We start from the raw sequence: 15,881 nt of genomic DNA on the forward strand, positions 1-15,881 counted from the left end.
TCCTTTCCTCCACCCTAACACATCTGGGAGAAGCTCGCCAGCCCAAACAAACAGCTGTTCTTTTTTCTGGATGGTTGTGCTGGTCCCCGAAAATGCCCCAGGCTCTGGGGTGCCTTGGTATGGGAGAGCTGCAGGGCACCTCGCTGGGAGAAGGACTCTGGGTTGTCCCTGCAAAGGCAGCCCCACCACTGCAGCTCGGTGGAGCGTCCCAGGCTGTTTCGCAATGGACCTGTCATCCCCAAGGGCTTTGACCCAGCAGGCCCAGGCTGTGCCTTTTGCCGGGTGCAGGGTGTCTTTAGCTGAGCCGTCAGCAATGTGGCCAGCACCTCCTTGTCCCCTGTGGCTGCCTCGTAGGAGCAGTTACTCCTTGGCTGGCAGTGCTGGGGATTCACCTCATTTCCAGATGCTTGGTCCTGAGGATACTTTTCTGCTCCAGCCTCACCACCCACCCCAGAAGCAGGCTGTGATTTGCATTCCTCCTCCCCTGATCTAATAGCCAGCCCTCCCATGTCTTCCAGGAAAGCTATTGCCAAGTCCAGCCTCCAGCATATGGTAGCCCAGCCAAACCCTGCGCTAGCCCTGAGGAGTGACTCGGAGAGGCAGATACGCAGCGCTGTGGACTGGAGCGTAAGTTGTAGCACGTTTTGCTGGGTGTTGCATGGGATGGGCTCCTGGCCAAGAAGCAGCAGGCTCTTCCCAGGCTGAGGCTTCCCAGGTGACTTCAGCTTTGACACATTTATGGCCTCTACCGTTGCCACCAGCTGGTGCCGACGTCTGTGCTGCTGGCAGCACCCCTTGATGCTGCAAGGAGAGGCTGTGCCGGCACAGGTGGTTCCTGGGAGGACGGCATAGCTACTCCACTGCCAGCTCTTCTGCTCCTGACAGCCAAGGTCTTCTGGTGGCTGGGGCCAAGCAGCAGGAGCAAGCCCCTGCTCCTTCTCAGACAAGGCCTGGCAGGTTTTAAGCCGCATCCTCGGGTCATAGAATAGAAGCTGTTTCAGGATAGTCCCCTGCATTGAATTTGCCCCGATGTCTCCTCTCAGGGGGTGATGGAAGCAGCCCCCCTGTGCAGGACACTGCAACTGGGCTGTGGGTCTTGGAGCGGGTTTCCTGGGGCCCTCGCATTTCCAACAGGTGGGCCATGGCAGCAGCTTCGTGAGGTTTCCTCTGTCTAGATGTTGGCCCTGGTTATTCTGTGCATCTTGTCTCCCAGCCTACACCTAGCTCCAACCCCCCAGCCTTGTCCCAGTATCTTGTCCCTCGCACAAAGCATTTTAGGGGCTTGGGTGCCCATCTGGAGGTGCTCTCAGAGAAACACATTGTCTTGTGCCTTTCAGGAGACTGCTGTCTATGGGGAGCACATCTGGTTTGAGACCAATGTCTCTGGGGACTTCTGCTACGTTGGGGAACAGAACTGTATGGCGAAGCTGCTGGTGAGTCGCCAGGGGTCACCTGCCTCCCGGGCAAGGGCCGCAGCTGCGGGCTGTGCTGCCACCCGGCTGGGACACCGCAAAGGCCCTGCTGCTGCCGCCGGGGCAAGCGCAGGGGTCTGGGGGGCTGCCAAGGGGGGAGTGTGTCCCTCCTGCCTCTGTGTGCTGGAGGGCTGCGTCCCAAATTTCTGCCGGTGCTGGTGCTCAGTTTGCAACGGGAACCCAACGCAGGGTTGCCGCTCACTCGGAGGTGATATGATGATATTCCAAGGAGAGGCTGTCGGGATCTCACACCCTTAGAGGGAGAATCCAAATACAGCTTCTCTGGAAAGACCTTTCAGTAGAGGAGAAAAGTGAGTGCTGGAGACCCAGGCCTGCTGCCTCCTGACCCTGCAGGCAGCACTGATCTTGCAGGGTTGCTGCCTTTCTCCCTCCCGGCTTCCAGACTTGATCCTGCTTGTGGTGTGGAACATGGAGCACTGATGCCATCCTGTGCTTGCCCACAGGGCTTACCATGGGAGCCCTGCGAGTGCCTCCCAGATCAGCTTCCATGGTGCTCTCAGGCAATGTCAGAAGAGGCCAAGGACTGATTAAACAGTGGCAGAGCACCTCCCTGCTCTGTCACAGACCTGAGAGCATCTGCTCTAGGCACACACTTAGATCCCTTTACTTGCAAGGAGTCTAGGTGTATATAACTTTTCTATAGGACTTGTTCTGCATCCTAAAATATATGAAGGAGGTGTAATGGGAGGCTGAGCTTGCTGGCCTCTGAACACTGCTATTCACATGCATGTTTTTCCTCCTCTTTTCTCATCATCCAGCAAAAACCTCTCTCCAGGCGTAAGTGTGCAGCCTGCAAGATTGTAGTGCATACACCCTGCATCGAACAGCTGGAGAAAGTGAGTAGAGCCTGTTAAGCCCTCTCTGTGGCTTGCAAAGCTGTAACAGCCTTTTCCTGAGCAGCCCTTCCTCTTGGGTAGTGAAACACAAGAAGACTGGGGAACTGCAATGTGTCATTGCAAAGAGGGGTCTTCTGAGGAGGCAATACCAAAAGGAGCACCTACTGACGAGATTGGGACCCCAGGCTCCATTGTGTTCAGTAACAGAGATATGTGAGGGGTTTCACGGCAAGCATCAAACATCTCCAGAGGCTCTGGGCCTGCTGTAGTAAAATAAACTCCAGTAGGTTTCCTTTGGGTATGATGGTTTTACTGATTCCTCTCATGTGTGTTCAATCTACAGATAAATTTCCGCTGCAAACCTTCCTTCAGGGAGTCAGGATCCCGGAACGTACGGGAGGTGAGAGATGTGCCTGGGACGCTGCCCATGTCTGATCCCTCCTTGCCTTCCCAGTTTGGTGGGAAAGGCATTAGATGCTGCCAGCCTGTTACCCATCAGAGTGCAGGCATCGTGCTGCCTCCTGGCTCCAAGGGGATGGCGCAGTAAAAGGGATGTTTCTTTGCGAGGCAACAGCACAGGCTGAGTGTGAGGAGTGAGGAGCTTGCAGGCAGCAAATGCAGAACATCTGCTGGTTTGCGTGTTCTAAAGGTCCTGCATCTGCATGGCGGGGGAACCTGCAAACAGTCTTTCCTAGGAGAGTTTTTCCCCCCCTTGTGCTGGTCCCCAAGCAAGTAGAGGAGGCTGTGGCAACCAGCAGTTCCCCAAGTCTCCTACAATTTGAAAGGGAGCAGTATGGGCTCACTTCTTGCTTTATCCCTCAGCCCTGACTTGGGTGCCACAGGTGCTCCAGGTAACATTGGAAGATGCCCACAGTGGTGCTGTTGGACCCCTTTAGCCCATGTTTTAATGTCCTGAGTGTAAGCATTGGCGTGGGACCTGCCTGTGAGCTGCACTGGTGGAAGCACTTGTCAGCCCTCATGCTTCACCCTCCAGCCCGTGGAGCCTGCATAGCCCATGCAGTGCTCTGGAGCGGGTGTGGATGGCTCAGTCATGGGCCATTTTGGTAACACAGCTGCTGCCCCCACACTGTGCTGGTGCTAGCACAGCAGATGTAGTAGGGGAGAGGTACTCCAACACAGGGCTGCCTGCTCAGAAATGCCAGTGTCACCTGGTAAGGTAAAGATTTCAACATCACTTTAAACCTTCATTTCTTCCTTTGCTTCTTCTGCCATGCCTCCTTCCCACGTCACTCTTAGCCTAGCTCCCTTATTTGTCCTTCGCTTACTTTTTGGGCTCTGCTGACAACTCTCTGCCTCCGCTCGCTCTTCTGTCTCTATTTTCCTCCTCTCCAACGTCTACAAATTTTCTCTCCCTCCCCTTTCCTGGTTTTCCTCCTTTTACTCACAAACCCTGCTTCTCCACCCTGTCTTTCTAATACTCCCCAGTTCCTCCAAGGGCTCTTCCCTCCTGTTGCCCTAGAAAGGTGCTCTTCTGGCCTTTGTGCTGCCAGGGATCCCCTTTCAGGTCAGCCCTTTCCCTACATGTGCCTGGTGGGACCCAGAGCTGAGCTCAGGGCATAGCCCCCCTTCTGCTGCCAGTGGATTAATGTCCACTAAAGCCAACAGGACTTTTTGTCCTCTCCCATGTGCTGCACTCAGAGCAGACGACACTGGAGCTGACCCAAATCTCCTGCGAGGTTCTGCCTCTATCATCATGATGATCCCAAACGCTGACAAGAGCAGGGTGTTGGGCCCTAACTCACGGGCTGTGAGCTTGCGCTCCCTCTTCCCTCTTTGCTACCCTCCTCACAGTGCTATTCCCAATCCAGAGCTGGAAGAGGAAGGAGGGATATAGGAAATGTGGTACTTCATTGCAAAGCTTCTGTCCCCCCACAACACTCAGAGATCCCACTGTCACGTTTCCCTGTCTCCACAATTGCTCCTGCACGTCCCAGCCCTCACCCACCATGAGCCTGCAGAGAGAGAGGAGGTGCCTGTGAGCAGCCTTGCTCCCCTTGCTGCGGGCAGGGGCTGAGGCAGGCTGGCAGGACTTGCCCTGGGGCGAAGAGCAGGGTGAAGGGGGTGTGGGGGCCTTTGGGGCTGCGCCTCTCCTCAAGGAACGTGGAGCTAGGCAGTTCACTGCTTAGCTGCGAGCACTTCCATCTTCTTGCTGTGTGCGCAAACTGTGTCTCCGTGGGGATTTTCACTCCTTCCACTGGCATGTTTTTCACCTGGCACTGGGGACATCTGGTCAGAGACGTTAGGAGACGAAGATATGATTTATGACCAAAGCAGTGCTCTACGCTACTGCTTGCCCACTCTCCATTGGGTTTGCTTTGTGTGATTCTCAGTCTTCAGTTTCCCTTGCTTCCTTCCTAGTTTTTCTGGTTTTAATTCCCTCTTCTCTGAGCACCTTAATTTGGCCTCTTGCCCCCTGACTCTTTGGCTTTGCCTTCTCCCAGAGGGTTGGGGCTGGTGCATGTGAGTAGTGGGTTTGCTGCAAGAGCAGAGATCCTGGCTGGCCTGGGTCCGTTCCTCCTGCCTGTCCCTGCATTCCCTCACATGCTGGACCTTTCACTCACTCCCTTTTTTTTTTCTTCTGTTTTTTTTTTCTTTCCCCTTTAGCCCATAGTTGTCCGGCATCACTGGGTACACCGGAGGCGGCAGGAAGGGAAATGCCGGCAGTGTGGCAAGGTGAGAGGGCATCTTGGTTCTTTTCTCAGCCTGAAGGAAAGCTAAGGTCAAACCAGAGACAAGAACAGGGCTGGGGATCAGTGACATCTCAGCATTCCTGTTTGGTGGCGGTAGCCTACAGCAACACTGTGCCCTGTTTTGCACAGTGAAGCACTACATAAGTGCTTCCCACACGGAGTTGTTCTCCCCCTGGGCCCAATCAATCCTGGAGGGGACTGTCTTCTTGACATGCTTTCCTTGGGCAATAGGGACACCCCTGCAGAGCGCAGTGGCCTCCCTGGTGCCGTAGTGGTGGTTGGGGCTATGTGACAGGGATCCAGAGGGCTCCAGCTGCAGGCACGCTCTCTTTGTTAACATCTCTCTTGGTGGCGGGAATGTCCTGTTGGATGATAGAGCACTGCGAGGGAATTCCCTAAGCCTCTTATCCTTCCCTCTACAGGGTTTCCAGCAGAAGTTTGCCTTCCACAGTAAAGAGATTGTAGCCATCAGCTGTTCCTGGTGCAAGCAAGCGGTGAGCAAAGCCCCCATTGAATGTCTTGCCAGCCTGTTCTGCATCTAATGACCTCTGCTTTCTGCTGGGACCCTCCAGGCTGCTTCACTGCAGCCTGCCCTTACAGCTCCTCTTACTGGGAGAGGCTGTACTGTAGTAGCTGGAAGCTCCTACAAGAAACTTTCTCCTCATTGCCTTCCCATTACAAAATTCCTGCAAGGTTTTGTCCAGCATTCCCTGCACTGTCACGGGGGAGCTGGGAGGAGGGGAAGGTGGTTGTCCCCAGCAAACAGAGTAGCTGAGTTTTCTCTCTGTCTCTCCTCTACTCCTTCCCCAGTATCACAGCAAAGTGTCGTGTTTCATGCTGCAACACATCGAAGAGCCCTGCTCGCTGGGGGCTCACGCTGCTGTCGTCGTTCCTCCCACCTGGATTCTGCGGGTCCGACGGCCCCAGGTAACTCACCTCAGCTCTTGTGGCTCTTTCAGAACTCCTGCTTGCCCAGCAGCTCCTCGCGGAGTTTTTGAGTTTGTTTCTTTTCTCTCTAGAATCCACTGAAATCTAGTAAGAAGAAGAAGAGGACATCATTCAAGCGGAAATCCAGCAAAAAGGGGGCCGAGGTAAGAGATGAGGGGACATGGAATGACCTTGTCTTGGAAGGGCGGAGGGACTGGGCAGTGAGGAGCAGGACTGGGAAACAAGGGGGCTTTGCAAGGTCTGTGCTGAGGTTAAGGAGACTGAGGTGGAGGGAGGGTACCTGCTGGCAGGGTAAATCCCAGCTATAAGGCTTACGGGGTGGCTGGGATGTTTTCTTCCTCCCAGTTCTGACCATATGTGATGTTAGGGCTCAGCTGGAGGTGGGAGTTTGCATTTCCCCGGGTTTGTTGAAGGACCTGTGGTGTTTCTTGCAGGAAGGGAGGTGGAAACCCTTTGTCATCAAGCCTATGCCAGCTCCTCTCATGAAGCCCTTGCTGGTGTTTGTGAACCCCAAGAGTGGTGGGAATCAGGTATGGCCTTGTTCTACATCTCCCTGAGAAGGCAGCTCTATGAGGGCATTGCATTTTGGCTTCTGAGGACTCAGCATTTAGTTTTGGTAATGTCTCAGCTGCAGAAGAGGCAAGGCAACCTCCGCAATGCCAGTTTGCTGCCTGGCAGTTCCCACCTAGGCCGGGCTTTGCCTGAGTCCCCCCAGAACGCCATTGTCTTGGCCTGTCCTCGAGACCAGGTGCCTTCTTCCCTCTGTCCACTGCTGAAGTCTTTCTTGTCTTCACAGGGAGCCAAGATCATCCAGTCCTTCATGTGGTATCTCAACCCACGGCAAGTTTTCGACCTCAGCCAGGGTGGACCCAAGGAGGCGTGAGTACTGATGGGGAAGCACCCCTCTCTCCCCCATTCCTGCCCCAGAGATTCCTCTCCAGAGCTCTTCGGCTGGTGGAGGCCTGATGCTCCATACCTCCCTTGTGCGAGGAAACCTCCAACGAGTTCATGCTTTGAGAGGCCTCTCAGTCCTGGCCAGTCCTGGCCTTGCAGTGTTTCCTGCTGGAGGGCTGGTCTAATCTTAAGGCTAGTGGCAAAGAGACCAGCTTTAGGGTGACGTTCCCAAATCTAGTTCATTTTGTTCCATTAATGTCGCATGGGTCTTGTCTGCTTGCTGTGTTTCGGCTTATCTACATGTACGTGGACTGTGGACACCCTGCTCTTCCTCCACAAGAGCCGGTGAAGCCAAAGTTACTGTGGCTTTGCTCACTGCTGTGAGCTGCTGTGGCTATGGAAAGGGAGACACACATGTGGCTTTGTGAATGCCACGGGCTCTGCGAGGGCAAGGAGCCACTGCATAACACCTTCGGTGCCTCTTCCCTCCCCTCCTTACCCTCTGTTCCCTGCAGGCTGGAGCTGTACCGCAAGGTCCACAACCTCCGGATCCTGGCGTGTGGGGGAGACGGCACGGTGAGTCCCCCAGCCCCTTCGTGCCTGCGGTACCCTTCGCCCCAGGCCTTTCCAGTGCCAGCAGCAGCCCTCCTCGCTGTAATCCAGAACAGGGCAAAATGTGTGCACTGTGTCTGTGATCCAGCTGGTGGCACCAGATACTGTGGGCCCCCTCGTGTACCTCTCCAGGGAGCGCTAGTCTGTGGCACGTCTGGATTTTTCACCCTTTTGGGGGGCCAGTGTCCTCACTGGGGTTACTGGTGTCTCCCGCAGCACCCGTTTGGAGCATTAAAGACTGTGAATAGCCTCAGTGGTGGCTAAGGGGACCCTGTCTCTGCCTCTCTGCCATCACTACTGCTGTCGGTCCCTGAAATAACCAACTGTTTCTTTGCACTCTCTTGCTCGAGCAGGTGGGCTGGATACTCTCCATTCTGGACCAGTTACGCCTCAACCCGCCCCCTCCTGTGGCCATCCTACCTTTGGGGACAGGGAACGACTTGGCCAGGACGCTGAACTGGGGTGGGGTAAGTGATGGGCAGAAGAGCTCACTGCTGACAGAGGGGGGGCTGAGTGCTTCGACTCCGGTTCCTGACACATGGGTGGAGATTTGCACTGGCTGGCTGTTTTAACTTTCCCTAACTACAGACCAACAAGTAAGTGCAGTTTGGATGTTACTGTTCTTTTGACATTTGAATTATTCTGAATTAGGTTATAATATATTGGGACATTAACAAAAGCAATCACTATTTCAAACTTTGGGAGATTTTTAGAAGGAAGATGTGTTGTTTTTAAATTTAAAGTCCCGCTTTGTTGAGCATTCAAGTAGAATTGGTCTTTTCCACATCCTTTGCTCTGGGATGTCTTCCCAAAGAAGATGACATCTCTGCAGGAGGCAGGTGGGGGACTCATTGAGTCCTGCTCTTCACCAGGGTTACACAGACGAGCCTCTGTCCAAGATCCTGTCACATGTGGAAGATGGGAACATTGTGCAGCTTGATCGCTGGAACCTCCATGTGGAGCCAAACCCTGACGCGAACCCTGAGGAAAAGGATGAGGCAGCTGCTGACAAGGTGGGACATGTTCCTCTCCACGTTTGTTCCCTGTGCTGGGGGTCTGCGTTCTCCTTCTCCCACTGGCTCAGGCAGCCCCAGCACCTGGGGCTACAGTGTTGGGCTGGCATCTCCCTGCTCCAATTCCACTCCTTGCCTTGTGGCTCTGACCCATGGCACTCATGGCAAGGCATGTAGAGATCAGAACTAAATGTCCACCAGAGGTTTTCAACCACAGCTTGCAACAGGTATAAGCCCAGTTCCCTCTGAGACTGTTTCTTTAGCAGAAACATGGGTGATTGCAGGTATCTTGGAGAGCAGAGTGTGTCCCCTTGGGCCATGTCCCTTACCTGTAGGAGCCAGGGTCCATCATCTCAGGCTGGTGACCTCTGTATTTCCCTGGGGGGAAGGCAAGCCTCTGCTCCCTCAGCCTCGTGAGCACAGTGCATGGCTCTGCTATAGCCTGACCTCATCTTTGCCGTGGCCACAGGCTGGCAGCCTCATCTTTGTTCCTCCTTTCTATTTCAGCTCCCCTTGGATGTCTTTAATAACTATTTCAGCCTTGGCTTTGACGCGCGGGTGACACTGGAGTTCCACGAATCCCGAGGTACGGGGGGGGTGGCAGGGCTGGGGCAGGGTCTGTGGTGGTGGGGTGCCCCAGGGGTGGGCCCGTAGAACGCTCCTCGGGAAAGTGAACAAGAGGATTGCCCCAGGGACAGGGCTGGAGATGAAACCTGAGGAGCAAGTGGAGGCTGCAGAGGGGGAAGAGGGGTGCCTGCATGGGAAGAGAGCTGGGGACTGCCTCCTGGCCGAGGCTGACTGGAGAGCCATGTCTGGGGAGAGCTGGCAAATGAAGTATTTCCATGTGCAGGCCAATGACCTGGACTTTTTTCTCCTTTCCCTAGAGGCCAACCCAGAGAAGTTCAACAGCCGGTTTCGGAATAAAATGTTCTATGCTGGGGTGAGTGTGTGGAGGATATCTGGGCAGGCCTTCATAGCAGCCTTAGCGTCAGCTACAGCACAGGCATGGCCCCGGCTCCTGTTTGCACCATCAACTCACTCATGTGAGTTACACAGGCCTTCACATGCACCCAAGCTGAGCCCCCCCTGAAGCTGGAGGGGTGCTGGAGAAAGGCTGCAGCCCTGGGAGTCGCAGCTCCTCTTTGGCTGTGAGCGCTGCTGGCAGTACAGCTTGCTCTCTGGCCTGTGGTACAGTTGCTGTCTTGATCTCCTGCCACTATTGTTCTCCGGCTCACAGACGGTCACCCAGGCAGGACCTCCCCGGAGCTGTGGGGAGGCAGGCTGTCCCCCCTGCAGAGGAACGGGAAGCCTTTCCATAGAGTCCCCACACTACTTTGGTCTTTTATTTTATACCTTGGGCCAGTTACAGCCCCCTGGCTAATTATGCCACCCTCCTGTATCTCACCTGTAGAGCTTTGTGTCTTAGTGTCATCTTTGTTCATCCATCCCCCCATCCTCAATATACCTCCCTACCTATGTGGCTGGGTGACCGGTATTTAAGCAGTACTAAAGGCCAAGTGCTGCTCTGTACCATCTCACATCTCTCCTGCTTGTGTCTCCCCTCCTCTCTGTACAGTTAAACCCAAAAAGGACCCTAGGATCTGTGTAACAGAGGCCATACTGTCTCTCCTCGTATCTCTAGATGACGTCACATCAGCTCTGTTTTATGGTGCTTCATTGCAGCTTGAGACTGAATTTGTCTCTTGTGTCTCGAGTCTCTCACAAGAGGAGACCCACCTTGCCCGATTGTCCCTAAAGCTGGGACTGGGCTGACAAGGGAATACTGGAGGGTGTTACTAAAGGTGCCCTGAGATTTTTGGTAGGCAAAATTACCAGAGGAATGGATCAGGTTGTTTCAGGAGGGGAGAAGAGAGGGCTTCTGCCAATGGGCAAGGAAGGGATTTGCTGCTCTCAGCAGCTGAGGTCTGAAGGTCGGTGGCAGGCTTCCTGGCTGCCCATTTCGGTAAATGTGTGGGTGCTAATGCTGTCTCTTGCCTTGGCAGACGGCTTTCTCCGACTTCCTCACAGGGAGCTCCAAAGACTTAGCGAAGCACGTCAAGTTGGTTGTGAGTGTGCAGGGGTGCTCTGGGCTGGGGAGGGGGTTGAGCTGCCGAGGGGCAAGGAGCGGTCCCTTGGCACACTGGGTATCTCAGGGTTGGGGAGAGGATGTGTTCCTGGGGACACTGGCTTCCCCTGGCTTGGAGGACAGTCACTGTGGGGAGCAGAGGGGGAGGTCATTTCCTCCCAGGTGGGTAGCGTGGGCCAAGCCCACCCTTATAGCAGCCTGAACGCCCCTGTGTTGTCTCCAGTGCGATGGGACAGACCTCACCTCCAAGATCCAGGACCTGAAGCCCCAGTGCTTGGTCTTCCTGAACATCCCCAGGTGAGCAGCCCCAGGACCTGCCCTCATGTGCTGGGTTCCTCACCCCCATGCCACAGATCCCTGCCCGGGTTCCATGCATTGCTTGCCATCCCTTCACAGGTACTGTGCAGGGACCATGCCCTGGGGCAACCCCGGGGAGCACCATGACTTCGAGCCACAGCGTCACGATGATGGCTGCATTGAAGTTATTGGCTTCACCATGACATCCCTGGTGAGTTGGTGCTGTTGCCAGTTGTAGCTAGCAATGAGGGGAGTGACCAGTCTTGTTGACCAGGCGTCAGCCAGCTTGCCAGCTTCCCTCTGAGGAGCTGTGGTGCTGGCCTGTGTGACAGTGTCTGCTCTCTGAGATTTAGGCGAGGTGCTGTCATGCCCTGGTCTCTGTGGATCCCTTCCAGAACTTGGTTCGCTTGTGGCATCTGGCTGACAATGGGTGCTCCCCCATCCACCCCTCAGTCCGTGCTCTGCTCTCACTCTGGACCCTTTCACAGGCTGCCTTGCAGGTCGGTGGCCATGGGGAACGGCTGTGCCAGTGCCGGCAGGTGGTTCTCACCACGTCCAAAGCCATCCCCATGCAGGTAGATGGAGAGCCCTGCAAGCTGGCGGCTTCCTGCATCCACATCTCCCTGCGCAACCAAGCCAACATGGTGCAGAAGACCAAGCGGCGCAACTCCATGCCTCTGCTCAATGAGTAGGTTTCTCAGATCAATCCGCCACCTCCTCTCCAAAGCAGAAGGGATGGAGGGGGAAGGCATGGGACTGATCCGTCACTCTCAGAGGCATTTTGATCCTCTCTCAAGAAGGGTCTGGGAAGGGATCAGGTCACAGAAGTATGGCTAGGCCCTGATGCTGGAGAAGCTGCTGGTGCCAAGCTCCCCACCTCAGTCTGTGCTTTTGCATGTTTTGGAGGTGTGGGTGGGATAAGAAGAAAGTGAGCTGTCACTTTCTGATCCTTTCCCTTTTCCTTCCCTCCTGCACGCAGCCAGCAGCCAGTGCCCGAGAGGCTGCGGATCCGGGTGAGCCGAATCAGCATGCGTGACTACGAGGCACTGCACTATGACAAGGAAAAGCTCAAGGAAGCCTGTGAGTGACCAGCTGAGCGACCGGGGGTGGGAGCTGCAGTCCCTGAGTCTGGCAGTGCCCTCAGCTTGGCTGTGTGAGGTGTTGGGGATGGGATACGGGCTGCTCCCTGAATTGTGTCTGTGCCCTGTCGTGCAGCTGTGCCACTGGGGATCATTGTGGTTCCAGGAGACAGCGACCTGGAGTTGTGCCGGACCCAAATTGAGAAGCTGCAGGAGGTGAGGCTTTGCATGGGAAGTGGTCATGGCTGGATGCCGAGGATGGAGGGGCTCAGGGAAGGGATTTCTAAGCCTCCTTGACCTGCACGCACCAACACGCATGCTCCTGCTTCTGATAGCAGGTCACAGTTTGCCTTCACCCCGTGGTGGAGGCAGGATCCCAAGCTGGATGGATTGTTGCTCCCTGCTTTCTGGCACCTTCTTTCTCAGCGTTGTTCTTCTGACGTTGTTCTCCAGGCCCAGAGTGTCGGTGGCCCAGAAAAATTATGGGGCAGTGGAAAAAGCTAGCATACATCCTGTGGGGGCCTGTCACCCCCTGGGTGTTCGGGGAGGCCTTTCCTCTGTCCCTTTGTTTGCTGTGCTATGTTCCTTCAGCCCTCTGCGGGCTCCGTGTTTCCTGGCACAGCTCTGCCCCTCCCAGGGTGCCTGGATTAGGGTTGCTCTCCCCTCCAACTCTCTTCATGTGCAAGTACTAACTTCTGTGCTCCTGCCAATGTGCTAGTGCGTGTCCATGACCCGGACATGGGCTGTGTAACCCTTGCTCCTGGTGAGCAATGCCTTCTGAGCTCACAGTGTGCCTCCTGGTGCCACACTGCTCAGTCTGATTTTTCTCTCAGAAGATTGCAGGGACCTTGCTCAGTCCCCAGTTAGCTGGCTCTTGTGCCTGAGGGAACCCCATCCAGCGTGTGCATAGTGGCCTGCAGGGCTGAGTTGCAGAGCTGCTTGCCCAGGCTGGCACACTGGCATCTGCTCCTTGCTCTGCATGCCTGTCCCCTGCCCACCTTGTGCCCAGGCATTGGTGAGGACACACAGACAGGCACATGGCTAGCAGCTCCTGGGCTTGGAGGGTAATGCCTTCCTGCGGCGTCAGCCTGGTAGACTGATGCCTCTGCAACCTCCTGCACCTCTAAAGCTGTGCATTGAGGCTGGTGTTCCTCAGTCACCTCGTGGTTTACCTCTTCTCCCTCCTTGGGCAACCACTGTGCTCTGGCCTCAAAGCAGGGCAGGGACCAGGGACCTTGGCCAGGCAGTGTGTAAAGCCAGATATGCCAACACCAATGGGATGAGAGGGGGGCTGGGGGGCTGCCCAGACAAAGGCTGTAACGGCACACCTTGCCTTTCTGCAGGATTTCCCTCCACAGCCCTCTGCTTCAGAGTGCCTGCTCTTTCAGGTGTGTATGGCCTCGCTCTGTCCCTCAGGCCCATCTGTTATGTGCACTGTGCTGGTCTTGTGGGCTTGTCTTGTGGCACCTCTCTCTCCAGTGAGCTGGTGTGTGTCAGCTCCAGTCTGTCCTGTGCTGCTCCCCGTCACTGTGTGCTGTGCTTGTTTTCAAGTTCCTCTTTCCATCCAAGCGCCTGTGGTCCTCTATGTCTGTGGGGACCTCCCAAAGCTGGAGAGATGCTCTGGGAAGAGATGGGGAGGCCAAGAGACACAACTTTATCCTCTCTTTTTTTATGCAGGAGGGTGATGGAGCCAAACCAAAGACACTGTCATCCCAGAAGCTGTCGCCCAAGTGGTGCTTCCTGGACTGTGAGTATCATCTTCACCTGGGAGTGCTGACTGTGTCTGAATTTGGGAGCATGAGGGGACAGACCCTTAGTGACAAGCCACTGAGAGCCAAATGGGACTTGAGACTCATGGATGTTGGGGTCTTTGCAGCTGAGTGCAGCAGGTTTTTTGCCCCAGGCTGTGCCTCTGGCCGCTGACCACCAGTGGAGCAAGGGGCGAGTCGAACAAGGGGTGTCTGCTGGCCTCCTGCCCCCAGAGCTGAAGGGAGCTTGGCGGCCTGTGTCCCATCGCTGCGGGACTGCTGGGGTTGCTCTCCTGTGCCGTGCAGGCAGGGGGCCCCCCTGCTCCAGCACACTGGGAGCAAGGCTCACCGTGAGCATCCCAGTGGTATGGGAGTAGGCTCCTCGCTGGGCTCCAGCTGCTGCTTCTCCCCTGCCTGAAAGTAGCTTTCTCCTCTCCCTCTGCCCTTGCTGACCAAGAAGCTCCAGATCTCTCCCTCTGTACCTGGAAGCTGGCCGAGAGAAATGACTGCTGGTGGCACTTCATCCCTCTGACTTCCCAGTAGCAGGGCGTAGAGCACAGCTGTGGGTTGCAAAGTGGGCCTGGGAAGCCTTGTGTCAGGCAGAGAGGGTGCAGCTTCTCCCTTCAGGGCTCCAGCCCTGCATGTGGGACTGCTGGCGCTGCTGCTCCCAGGTGTCACTACCAGGGCTACTGTACCAGGACTGCTTTCCCTCTTCCTGCCAGTCTCCCAGCAGCAGGTTCTGGACACAGGAAAATGTGTCAGGAAAGAGGCCAGAGCCTCATTCAAGACAGTGCAGGCTCATTCAAGCAGCTGAATTACAAGCCTTCAGCGGCTGCTCCCTGGCTGTAAATCTCCAGCCAGGACAGGCTAAACGGGGCTCTTTCACTCCTCTCATCTGGTCTGGCCCATCCCCACTCTGTTTGCAGAGAGAATTCCCCGGGTCCCTAAGGGTCCCACTGCAGCAGCCTTGCCTGGGCAGGCACCAGCAGCCTGGCGGAACGCAGGGGAGGTGCCACCCTGTGTGGGGACCCAGTGGTCCTGGCGCTCTGCTCTGGCTTGTCCTTCTCTCCCCTAGTGATGCCATAAGTCCCCAGCCCCTCCCTGCTCCCCCGGGGGTGGTGGCTGCATGGGTCTGGCTCCAGTACAGCCACTTGCTCCATTGGTGTTGTAGGAGCTCCTCTCCTGCTGTGGGGATCTCTCCTGTAAGGAAGAGGGATGAGCAGAGGGATGCACTCGGACAGGCTGCTGCCAGCAACAGGCTGGAGGCTGGTTTGAAACTCTCTCCTGCTGTCCTAGGAGACAGGGGCTTGGATCTACAGCTGGTGGTGGCGTGCTCCGTTGTACCTGGCAGTCCCAAGCTCTGACATGGCCTCGTGGTCCATGGGACCATAATCAGTCAAGTCAGCAGAAGGCTGAGCTCCCTCTTCTCCCAGCCCCGCTTAGTGCCCCCATGTCTTGGTGCTCTGCAACAAGATGCACCATGTTAAATTGGAGTAGTTCCTCACCTGGTGCAAGTGAATGCTGAGATATGCGCTGCACAGCCCTGAGCTTCATCTGCTAAGGCTAATGCTGGAGCAGCTGAAAGCCCCCAGAAAGGCCACGGCGTCAGCCAGGTGTGTTCTTGCCTTCCCTGTGGCTCCCTGCCAGGAGTCATCGAGGAGGAGGTAGCAAGCAAAGGCATGTTGCACAGGGGCATGGTGGTCTGTAAGCCCAAGGGGCTGCCTCTCAGGTAAAAAGAACAGCAGGGTCCCAAAGGGAAGGGGGCTGCTGCTGGTCAGGGGGTGCTGTTTGCTTTGCTGTGCCCTCCATGCAGGCCACAAAGTGGCTGGGTAGTTCCCTACCTCTCAGTGGCAGAAAGTGGCCATCTCCCTCGTCTCACATCAAGAATGACTGTCTCGCTCTGTCCCTGTCTTACAGCAACCACGGCTGATCGGTTCTACAGAATAGACCGTGCACAGGTGAGTGCGACCCTGTCCTCTGCCATCGTTCCCCCTGGCATCTGCTGGCAAGGTGCTCGAGTGTCCTGCATTCACGTGGGCCAACAGGCAGGCTCAGCCTCAGGGACACACAGGTCTCGCACTGCTGCCCTGCCCTGTGGCATCCCTCGAGGAGTGGTGTGACTGGCCTGGCCCAGGACCAGCCCCAGCACCTCCAGGTTCCTGTG

General features: G+C 55.9%; 1 protein-coding gene across 4 annotated transcripts in view; it reads left to right on the top strand.

The window, feature by feature from the left end:
* The window catches only part of DGKZ (diacylglycerol kinase zeta), a gene marked incomplete at its 5' end in the record, with an annotated part of 46,164 nt that overhangs the window by 21,973 nt on the left and 8,310 nt on the right, over positions 1–15,881 (top strand). For 3 of the 4 annotated variants that reach the window (XM_082318800.1, XM_082318799.1, XM_082318798.1), the window contains 23 exons: positions 519–627; positions 1,338–1,433; positions 2,252–2,329; positions 2,673–2,729; positions 4,955–5,023; positions 5,463–5,534; positions 5,851–5,967; positions 6,060–6,131; positions 6,423–6,518; positions 6,785–6,867; positions 7,398–7,458; positions 7,848–7,961; positions 8,367–8,507; positions 9,015–9,093; positions 9,392–9,447; positions 10,511–10,573; positions 10,817–10,890; positions 10,990–11,101; positions 11,379–11,578; positions 11,870–11,970; positions 12,106–12,185; positions 13,647–13,716; positions 15,635–15,675. In XM_082318800.1, the coding sequence (XP_082174926.1) occupies positions 519–627; positions 1,338–1,433; positions 2,252–2,329; positions 2,673–2,729; positions 4,955–5,023; positions 5,463–5,534; positions 5,851–5,967; positions 6,060–6,131; positions 6,423–6,518; positions 6,785–6,867; positions 7,398–7,458; positions 7,848–7,961; positions 8,367–8,507; positions 9,015–9,093; positions 9,392–9,447; positions 10,511–10,573; positions 10,817–10,890; positions 10,990–11,101; positions 11,379–11,578; positions 11,870–11,970; positions 12,106–12,185; positions 13,647–13,716; positions 15,635–15,675 (2,041 nt within the window). Of the gene's footprint in view, positions 1–518; positions 628–1,337; positions 1,434–2,251; positions 2,330–2,672; positions 2,730–4,954; positions 5,024–5,462; positions 5,535–5,850; positions 5,968–6,059; positions 6,132–6,422; positions 6,519–6,784; positions 6,868–7,397; positions 7,459–7,847; positions 7,962–8,366; positions 8,508–9,014; positions 9,094–9,391; positions 9,448–10,510; positions 10,574–10,816; positions 10,891–10,989; positions 11,102–11,378; positions 11,579–11,869; positions 11,971–12,105; positions 12,186–13,312; positions 13,358–13,646; positions 13,717–15,634; positions 15,676–15,881 lie in introns of all 4 variants that reach the window. The other variant, XM_082318797.1, reaches the window with a different exon arrangement.

This window comes from Platalea leucorodia (genome assembly GCF_965183815.1).
Source record: "Platalea leucorodia genome assembly, chromosome: 7".
NCBI classification, from domain to species: Eukaryota; Metazoa; Chordata; class Aves; order Pelecaniformes; family Threskiornithidae; genus Platalea; species Platalea leucorodia.